The sequence below is a fragment of the Charadrius vociferus genome, unplaced genomic scaffold (genome assembly GCF_000708025.1).
Source record: "Charadrius vociferus isolate BGI_N301 unplaced genomic scaffold, ASM70802v2 scaffold362, whole genome shotgun sequence".
Taxonomy (NCBI): Eukaryota; Metazoa; Chordata; class Aves; order Charadriiformes; family Charadriidae; genus Charadrius; species Charadrius vociferus.
This window is the reverse complement of record NW_009647052.1, coordinates 1830194-1841189: the sequence shown is the minus strand read 5'-3', so window position 1 is coordinate 1841189 and position 10996 is coordinate 1830194. Positions and strand designations below refer to the sequence as shown.

At 40.9% G+C, this 10996-nt stretch overlaps 1 protein-coding gene across 1 annotated transcript in view; it reads left to right on the top strand.

Moving 5' to 3' along the window:
- Positions 1 to 4104, top strand: part of LOC104295943 (regulating synaptic membrane exocytosis protein 1-like) — a 120412-nt gene extending 116308 nt beyond the window's left edge. Inside the window, exons 8-10 of the mRNA XM_009895761.1 lie at positions 1939 to 2040; positions 3117 to 3256; positions 3619 to 4104. Of these exons, the coding sequence (XP_009894063.1) occupies positions 1939 to 2040; positions 3117 to 3256; positions 3619 to 3837 (461 nt within the window). The 3' untranslated portion in view covers positions 3838 to 4104. The remainder of the gene's footprint in view (positions 1 to 1938; positions 2041 to 3116; positions 3257 to 3618) is intronic.
- Positions 4105 to 10996: the final 6892 nt, after the last annotated feature.

Below are 10996 nucleotides of genomic sequence, written 5' to 3'. Positions count from 1 at the left end.
GAAAAAGGAGAGGGAAACAGAACGAAAAAATGCAGAAGAGAGTATTCCTCTCCCAACTCATGAGCAGAAGGAGACAAGAAACTTTCTTGAAAATGCTTTGAGTACCCCCCAAGGGAAAGGTTGCTCTGTAAGTCCAAATGACGGCTACTAATGCATTAATAAGCACCAGACTTGTTAAATTAATATTATTATTTTTTTGAAAGAGAAGATTTTATTTTGAATGAGGTGATTGGCCCAGTAAAAATCTAAATGGATCTATCGGTATGAATATAAGGGTCTAGATTTCTTCTGTCTCTTTATTTGAATCTTGTTTTCTGTTTAAATATTTTTCTGCAGGTTACTTGAGTAATACATTTATTTTCACTTCTCAGAACTGCTTTATTTACTAAAGGCTCAAGTTTTGCCTCCCCCGCCCCCCAAAACACTCAGTGATGCTTTTTAACAATTTTCAGAAGACCTTTCGTCTTGTATCCTTTCACTAGTGACAATTTGAAAATCTTTGTATTACCGCTCCCCCTTCTGGTTCCCTGTCGCATGTTTTATTTTGGCTGTGCGGTACGGAGATGTGCTCTTAGAAAGGCTTGTGGGAATTTTCCTGTGAACTATTTTTAGTGCAACACAGAGGTCTGTTTATTCAAGCAAATTTTGATTAATAAAAAAATCTTCCCTGCTGCTCTGTCATATCTGAAGTGCCGAGGTATAAACACTGATTTAATGTACCGTCAGACAAGCATGTGAAAATCTCATGCCCAGGTAATTTCAAAATGCTGTCTTTCTAAATCCAGACCCCCGATGCTATAGTTCAGGGCTATCTATTTGTGAGTGTAGTTTTTTAGACAATCGGAGTTTTCATGTCAAATATATAAATACTCACGTTTCATGGATATATGTATATTCATACATTTGCACAGGCATCACATAGCTGCCCATGTCATACTGTGCATTTTTTATTCTAAGTGGCCTGTTAGATTTCTACCCAGCTGATTCTATGATATATGAAACCATAAAGATCTAAAACTTGGAGCATCAGCCCATAATTGACTTTCCTTGCATTTTGTTGATCTAGATCAGAACAGTGCTTGATCTGGGACTAGGCAGTTTCCTTTTTCTGCAGGACGTGTCATTTGTCAGAACCAGGCAGGGAAACAAGTTTGACTATTTAAGTAGCAAAAGCAGCTTCTTATTTTAACATGTCGCATCATTTTATTCACACCAAAAATGGGTGTGGAATATTGATAAAAACAGGAAAATTGTCACCCCTGTACTTGTTGGAAACTTGCAGAAAAAAAAAGACCTCTGTTGAGGTCCCGGAGGGCAGGGCATCGTTCTCTGAAGCTGCACTGTGACTGTGTGCCTCGTCTGGCTGGTGTCTGCCTTACGCTGGGTAATTGTAGTTACAGAAGAAGGTTTCAACATTAGACTCCACCTTGTAGCAGTTCTCCTTCCTGCTACAAGGAGCTTTTACACTGCTCTTGCATCTCAGCGTGGAGGCAGAAACTTCCACTCGAGGGGATTTCTGAACATAAGTTTGGGTTTTAGGCTCTCCAAATATGGGACCACTGTCGGGGCAGCGCATGTCAGTGACTGGCACACTCGGGAAACAGTCCTAGGGAGGAGGTCTCTAGGTAATTCACCATTGCAAAATTAAAAGTGTGGTGGATATACCATAGTGTTGCTGTAAATTTACCTGCCTCCGTGGAGCTGAAATACTGAGCTCTGGTATAAACCGTACACCAAGAGAGGGCACCATGCTCCCTAAGTATGTACCTTTTAGTCCTGGTTTAAGGATGGAGAAATTAAAGGGATCGGGAGGAGCGGTGACAAGCACACTAACACAGCAGACGAGTAGCAAACTGGTCTTTCTGTTTCTCACTTGTATACCCTATCTCCTGGGCCGTACTGCTTCTCTAAAATGTGGGCTTTTCTTCTCCTTCTCAGGTGACATCCAGATTGGAATGGTGGATAAAAAGGGCCAGTTAGAAGTAGAAGTCATTAGAGCCCGGGGCCTCACACAAAAACCCGGCTCCAAATCTACCCCAGGTAAGGAAAAAAATAGACAATGTACAAATAGAAAACAAGAATATGAAATACGCTGATGAACTGGGGATTGGAGACTTTTTGAGCTCCTCGTTAGCTGTCACTTCATTTGCATTTGTTTGGTTCGCTTTTCAACAAGGAATGTGTGCATGGACATATCCTTGCTCCCAATGTCTGCTTCTTACCACCTCACATCTGCCAGTTGCATGCCACCTTTCAAGGACTGACTTTCAGCAACTCAACATCCGTTCTGCAGAAATATTTCTGCGTATCTTAGGCGAGTCATATATCTTAGAGGGGCCTTGTCGATGTTGATGAAGTCCTTTGGGTTTGTTCCATGTGAAAACAAGAGATGGAGAACAGATGAAAGTGCTTTGAACAAACAGCTTCACAGACCCACATGCGGGATCTTCTGTGCGCAACAGTGCTTTAAGAAGACAGCAGGTTGTGCTAGTGCCAGTGTCAATAATTTGTATAATGGATGTGATTTAATATTGTATCATTTTATAAGAAATTTTTTTTTAAGTCCTAGTTATTTATAGAAATCTTTATTAGAGGAGATTTATGATCACTGCTTACCCTAACAATTGGAACAGTTGGTTTAGATAACATTTTGTCAAAATGATATTTTACAACCTCCTTAAGAGCTGAAGATGAAAGAGCAATTAATGTCTGTGTTATCACAGTGACTTAGTTTTAACTATTGCTTTCAATGAAACATCAAAGTCTTTTGTTTTGAAATATCTCTGACCCTTAAACATACATAGGGACTCCAGAGTAGCGATCAGTGACAGTTAATTCCTGGCAAAGGAAAGTGTTTTTAAAATGACAGATATGAAATGTAATTGTTGCTAGTAACATCTTAGATCATTACATTCAAAGTTTATAAAAATCAAATTGACTTCTTATGGGTTGTGTCATTTATTTCATGTATATAATTGTATTCAGATTATACAGTGAAGATAACGTGTCATTTTCTTTCCACTCAGCTTCCTTTTAAGGCGTTTGTTCTCCAGCTCAGATGTGCAATGTAGAAGTTTTTAAGTCCAAACATAAAATTCATGATGTTCTGTTTGCAGCTCCGTATGTCAAAGTGTATTTGTTGGAAAATGGAGCATGTATAGCTAAGAAGAAGACAAGAATTGCAAGGAAGACCCTTGATCCTTTGTACCAACAGACACTGGTTTTTGATGAAAGTCCACAGGGTAAAGTTCTTCAGGTCAGTTCCTTCTTAATCCCATTTTAGGCTATCATTTGGAGAAGCACTTGCGTGTTTACTTAAGTTTAAGCAATATGCCTAAACCCATTCCAACTCACTAAGCATTTAATTTTATAAATACCAGCAAACACATCCTTGTGGCTTGTGGTTTCAAGACCTGCAAAACATCTGGCTGTGTTAAACATTTCTCTTTTGTTGACTCTCGCTCCTGTCCTGCCGTTAGGTTTTCCCACGAGAGGGAGCAATCATTCACCCTTAAGAATAACATTTTCCTTACGCTACACATAACGAAACACAGCAGAAGCGAACATGTACGCATGGGTCTGGGGACAATGCTGAACCTGTGTTTTATGTTCTTTCAGGTAATAGTATGGGGAGACTACGGCCGAATGGACCACAAATGCTTCATGGGAGTTGCCCAGATCCTTCTGGAGGAACTGGATCTGTCCAGTGTGGTAATAGGCTGGTATAAATTATTTCCACCTTCATCGCTAGTGGATCCAACCTTGACTCCCCTGACACGCAGGGCTTCCCAGTCATCTCTGGAAAGTTCAACTGGGCCTCCCTGCATTAGATCATAGTAGCAGGTGCTGTCTAATAAAAACGTCACCCAGGATAACAATTGGAACCAGATATTCACATGATCAAAAAACACTGTTGGAAAGAGACAATCACTTCTGTTTTCGCTTGTAGTAGTTATCCAAAAATATGTCTGAGTTATTTGTTGAGAGATGGCTTAAATTGACAGAACAAAGGCAAGGCGTATCACGTACGGCCAATCTGTTAGCGGCTATCACCGATGCTTATAATGATTAAAAAAAATAAATTAAAAAAAAAAAAAAAGAGAGAGAGAGACCTTTAGATTCGACCTAAGTCAAAGATGAGCCAAACTGGAAGCTCTCACTCTGATAACAATGTTCTATTTTTCACATTTTGACAGAGCCCTCAAGCAGTGTTACCTTCCTGGTGTTTCAGCAGTTTTCCTGTACTTGTCACTTCCACTAGTTTTTTGCCATGTGATTCTGCTAGTTTTGTAGAAGTCCTCACAACGCTAAGAGAGACCTTTCCTTTCTTTTTCTAAACCAAACTAAAAAAAAAAAAAAAAGGGCTGAAGCATATCTCTGTCAGCATCGTTAAAGCGTTCAACAGCCACAGTTACGATTCCAGTGAGTTCAAATCGTTGCTCAGTTCTGGTACTTCCAAGTCTCTCCTGTGGGAACCCAGAACAAATGACCAGTCTAAGTTATATTCTTAAAAATAAATAATCATCATGGTGCCACTTTTTCTTTGTAAAAAGCAGATATGTTTGCATTATATATAATAACTTTTATGTTTATGATGTTTTGCATGGAAGAATTTCGAAGAATTCTGCAACTACTGCTGGGGACTGGTATAACGCAACTTTAGTCTTAATTTTGACATTGAATATGTTACTGGTAATGCAGTTTTCCTCCTAGAAATGGAGAGGAAATATTTACGTTTCTGTGTATAAATGTATATTTGACTTCCCAAAACGTTGACCAGGAATGGATTGAGCATATGACACTTTCAGCTGTACCCAGGCTTCTCTGATGTGTGTCGCTTCAGACGCACCTGTCTGCCCTGGATAGAGCATGGTATGAGTTGTTCAGTGTTTCACTGGAAATTCCAGTTGAAATACTCTGCACTTACTAATGTTTTTATCAAATTTTAGTTTACATTTCTTTGAGATCGATGCAAGCACAAGGCTTGATTTTTTAACGCAAGATATCTTACTTTTTGGAGAAAAAAAAAAAAGTCAAATTTCAATTTGCTTTTTATTCTTTTGAGTTCTTCTTGGCCTTGAAATCCCTTGTGATATTCTGTAAATGTGCGAACAACTGCAGATTCCTGCAGGTGCATTGATATGTTTCCCCTCCTTTTACAGGCCATTCAATTTTGTGATCACACAAATAGAGCAGCATGACTTGGAACTGTTCAAAGCTGCATGCACGTTTTGTAAAAAGAGATGAAAAAAAAAAGGTTATTTAATAATGTATGTTAGTTCCACATAGGCCAGCTTGTATGTTGCATGTACTTGTACAGTTTGCTCGTAATTACTATACTGAAGTAACCAAGAAATCTAAGCCATCCATTTTTCTTATAGACATTTTGCGGGTTTTAGCCAGGCTAGGTCTGTGGGTCTGGTGCTAAATGTCTATAGATGGACTTTATTTTTTACCCTATGGAAAACGTGATGTAGTACGGACCAAATTCCTTCTAATAACTATTTTGGTGTAGATTCCTACTGTGGGGCTGTAACACATGTAGAAACTGTGTACACACTAGGTTTTAATTCATAGACATAACTGCCTGCACCAAGTGAACTATTTATTATTACTCAACACGTGGGAATTATTCTGCCCATCTTTCCATAGGGCGCAGATTAGTTACTGCTCGACCTGCTGAGCAGGAAGAACTCAAGCATTGGTGCACTACTACTAGATCCTGTTCTGTCTTAGTGGCCAAAAACCAACTAGTTATAATTCGATAGTATCTTTCTATTTCGACCACTTGTCTTAACACCCCCCTGTGCTTTTAAATGAACTTCCGACTCATGTTATGTAAACATGTTTAATAAAATTTCCTTTTCATGTCCAGTGTAGTAGTTGTGCTCTCTGTATGTTCTGAAGTCCATCTGTGATTCTGCTCGCTGCAGGACTGTGTGAAATGTGTTAAGGAACAGTAAAATGATAAGTAATTTCTATGGTTCTCTTGATCGCTGTAATAGTGTATGTTGAAATCTGGGGCCAAAAACGGAGGCCTGGTGAAAGTCGTGTTTGGTTGGCTTCCTTTTCACCGAGAAAGGAGCCAAATTGTGCTCTCATTCGCTCAAGCGGGCAAACTGAAGTCAAACCCCAAATTTACCCAAATGACAATTGGGTGGGATCAAATCGGCTTACTGGAGTGGAGTGACGCTGCGTCTGCTTGCTCTAGGTCAGCGGGGCAGTACGTGTTGGCGCCGAACACCAGCTCTCCGTTTCGGGTGGGCTGAGCCATTAAGACATGAGAACAACTCCTGAACTTTTGCACTTTTCAAACCCCAAAATATGCCCTTGTCTTGTAATGCTGTTATGGACAACGTGTTATAGCAATTTACCCGAGAGCAGAATTTGGCACTACGTTTTATTAGAGAAGCAAAGATTCTGTACTTTGTTTGATTTTTTAGTTTTCCATGTCCCACAGATACCTGATCACAATTTAAAAATAACATAAAGACAATATTGCCTCACTTTAACACTTTTGTTTATTACTTTATTTATCTGAGTACATGGTTAAGCTACTGAAAAAAAAATATGAATAATTAAACATGGTAAATCTCTGAACAAAAGGCATGTTATATTTCTGCTTCTGTGTGGCGGGAGTGACCTCTTTAAATATAGAATTTGTCATACTGTTGCAAAAAGCCCTCAATTTCATAAATCTCGTGACTTCAAATATCCTGTCCAATATTAGGATATCTTTTCCTTTCTGATCCTGAGCAATAAATAATGTTCAGCATTTCTGATCATCCCCTAAAGCGCAGAAAATATGGCAGCAAAAGAACACACTGAACTGTATGTGTCATTGATGGGGCTTCTGATGAACAGGGATTACATATTCAAAGATTTCGGGGACGAAGTAGGAGACTGCGCTAGGACAGATAAGTTGTGTGCTGGTCTCCCTTCCCAGGGACTGTTTCCTTTTAAAAACTCGTTGCTGAGTGTTGGGATTATAATACACAGATAAATCAGCTTTAGTTCCCTCCTGGTTTTCCCTTGAGAATGCAGTAGTGCCTTGTATGTCGCATGCAGGGGAAGAGCAAAGATACTGAACCCGTAATCCCTGTCAGTTATTTTCCTTGTGATGAGTAAATGTTCTAAATTTTGTATTGAAATTAATTTAGTGTCCCTCTTTGTGGGCAGAGGAAAAGCTTTTTGGCGTTGACCTTTGTGTTAGAGAGACATCAGAGTTGCTGTGAGCGGGTAGGACAACCCAGAGCTTCATGATCTCATTCCTTTGTAATTCCCAGAGAAATGATACGTGCATTTTTGTTGCCCGTGGTCACTAACAAATGACAGTCCCAAAAGCTGAGTTCAGCCCAGGTATGATATGCCATACATACAGGAAGAGTTCAGAGTGGATCTTCAGTGGCCGTTCTGTGTACTCCAAGATTTTACTTACAGCCTGTGACTTGTCCTCTATGAAGTCGGCTCTTTGCTGCTCCCGTGTAGTCGCTGCTCTATTGTCCACAGCCCATTTAACACTAGGAAAAAGGATTATGAGACTCATACTCTATTTCTGCCTTTAGTGCAGAAAGTCATGGCAGACAGCAATGTGGCAATTCCCTTTAAAAACCCCCATGTTACCCTAATATAATTCTGCAAACATAGAAGAAAGCAATCTGCAAGAAAGCAGATTGTTGTTGAAGGATGTGGTTTCTCAACTCAGGTAATGAGTATTCTGGCTATCTTGAGTGATTAAAACTCCGCTAACATCTATCAAGAGTAACGAGTCACAATTAATACCTCACTCCCAGCCTGTCCACTTCTCTCCAGGAGAAAAAGAAAATGCGCAGGTCATGTATTTTCTCTGTGTCTGCATGGATGACCACGTATGCTGGTTACATACCGTTACATACATGAATGAGGTTTGTGTGTGACAAACATGTCACATAAAGCAAATGTTCTTACAAGTTTTGTGATCCAAATTTGTCCCACCTGAGGTGCCAGAGATAGTACAGGAAGCTGCCTGCGCTCCTTCTAGAGTCCAGCTGCTGACGATCATTCAGCTCCTGAACGCACAGCCTGGTGTCTAATGAAGTGCCCCTTGGTTAGGTGCTTTCTAGTCGTTGGTATGATTTGAAGCTGTAGTTGTGCATCAGGACACAAAACCTTAGACGTTCTGCCTTGCTGACTCAGTGTGTAACACTCAACTCCAGTAGTACCTGAGGGAAAGGATAAAAAGTTGACACAATCTGTAGACGACTGTGTCAATATAGCAATTTGGGTAAGGCAAACTTTATACAGCTGTATTTGTGTCTCAGCTAGTACAAGAAAGGCATCCTCGAGAGCTGAGTCTTTTGGAGATTTCAGCTGCCGGCTGCTAGAAGTGAGTCACCTAAGGGTTTCACAGAATCCCATGAGTAGCCTCAGAAAAAAATTACCTTCAGAAAGTGATGAGCAGCAGTTCGTTATTATCATCCTTATTATCCTTGGACAACTCAAAATTATTCATCCTGAATGCCGATCTTTAACATGTCTACAGTTTCAGAGCCCCGCTAAAATGCCGATACAAATCAGTAGTGCCCCAGCTGGTACAGCACTGCATCCATAGTGAAAAGGTCCAAAGTGTGATATCTTAATCTGTGCGGATTTTCACTATGATGTCTGCAACAATTCACTTAGGTGAAGATTTAGGGTCTTTTTTCACATTTCCTTGTCATTTATATCAGTGGGACACAGGCTTCTGAGTGACTTTGAGAACCTAGGTATCAGTTTCTGCATCTGGATTTTGTGAAGAATAAAATGGGGGTAGGTGCAATCCCCTATTTCAGAGACATCACATAGATACAGGAAGAGCAGAGTGCAAATGTGGAAAAAGCAGCTGTGAGGTCCTGAGATACTGGGATGCCATAATAAGATCCCATCTTCTTGTCCTGGCTCCCAAAGTCTTTTTCAAACTGACAAGTATCAGGAAGCAATATCTTCAGCACTAAAACCTTGTCACTACATCTCAGCTACTACGTCTACAGCCAAAAAAAAAAAATCCTGAGCCACACACACCTGCACAGGACAGTGGTGTTTTCTTCAGTTTATACCATCCCCTGTACAAAGATTCTTTCATACAGAAGTTTTCTCCTGTCCCAGTCTCCTCTCTTCAGCAAGTACAGCAGCACTATCACCTCTGCATTTCCAGTATCACCACTTTGCCTGTAGTTACTGTTGTCTGGACTGACAGCAGGTCTCCACAGAAGAAAGCTGCCCATGTACATGCTACAGCACTGATTATAGAAGATGGAATAATCCCATTTAGAACAAGCTCATACAAGGATTGGTAAGTTCTAGATAGTTTAAGAAATCTTGTAGTGCAGTTTGACCCAAAAATCTAAGATTTGCAAATCCAGCAAATATTGTAAAACAGAACTTCAATGAAATGTTATGGTGTATACTCAGAAAAAAAAAATCAGTTTTGATAGCTGTATTTGCATACTGCAGAAACAGAGTCCACACACAATGCAAGCTATTACACTAGCACATAGGAAGCAAAAAAGACCAATTACTATTATCAGTAATGCAGAGGGTGAGGGACAGCCAGGAGGGAAATGTTTTCTAAATATTTAGTTACTAAGCAAAGTCTGTTAGAAGCCAGGAGCAGCATTATCCTTGAGCTGCTGTTTGTTAAACCTGCAGCAACAGCAACCAAGAGAGAGTCCAAGAACTTCACCCTCCAGTTTTAGGAAGTGCTGTGTTTCTTCCAGCGACAGACTCTGAGGCTACGTGAGCAACTCCTGAGTGCTCAGGAACGAACAGGCAACCCAAAAGAAAATAATGGCGATTGCAATAAAGAGGCAGTGCTTCAAAACCACATGAAAGAGCGTCTTAGGATTGCGAAGGACTGAGAGTGCAGCTGTCCATGGACCAGATACAGAACAAGAGTCTGGATTTAGAACGAGTCCCCAGATGTCCCTGTCATACCACAGGTTAGAAGGGCTGGATGCCTGCTAGCAGCCAATGCTACAGAGCTTCTGAACACGAGTCAGCTTTTCCTAAAAGGGAGCAGTTTGTGTGCACAGCTTGGCCACGCTTTTCTCTTCAGAGGTGGTCTGACTCGTGCATTGAGTGTGAGCTTAACTTTAAGGGCATGTAAAGGATATATTTAATTTTAAGCTCAAAAAACTATGTTGTGGAAGAGGGATCTTGCATTCAGCCCTCATCAAGCCTTGGCGAGGATGGTAACGAAGTCTGGTGCTCTGTAATGGGTAAACCAATGAGTCAGAAGCAGAGGTCGTCATGGAGGGCAGGGCAGGCTTGGGGAGCACAGAGACGGAGGAGGGAAGAGAAGGAAATGGCACCTCAGTTCCCCTGGGGGGACAACAGAGGGAGACCCAGGAAAAAACCTGAGGCATAACTGTTTAGCTCCTGCCTTTCTGACTGACAGCTCCAAAAAGAAGAGTGGACAACTCCTTAAAGCCTCACAGATGGCTGTGGATTATCTTCCTGAAGGGCTGAAGGATTTGGCCCAACATCATTACTTCAGTATTGGAAACAGACTGTCTGGCGGCAGCAGGGCTTGTCAAAAAGATATTATGCACTGTTTTCCTTTCTGATGGGTGACTCTCTAGGAGTTAACCAGGAGAGGAAAAGTAAGTTGATGGCACAAATAATCTTTGAACTGCCCTGTACCTAGTCTCAAAAGGCACATAAAGGCTGTAATTGCTGGGAATAGGGAGTAGCAACAAGCTTCTCACAGGCAGCTTAAGAGTGGCTTGTTGACCTCTTTTGCTTCTTTTTACCTGGTAGGAAAAAGGCCCCAATATTTAGGAGACAGCTGAAGTACAGTATCTGCTCTCCTACAAAATGTATGAAATGCTGATTCCCTCCTCTCACCCTTTCCCCAGTCATTGCTCCTGCAAATTGCGAGGCGAAGTTTAGTGTAGTTTGGTGCCTGGATTCAGCTGTCGGTTGCTCTGCTCCGGTGCTGCCAGTAGCTCACTTAATTCCCAAGCCTGTTGGTGGAAAA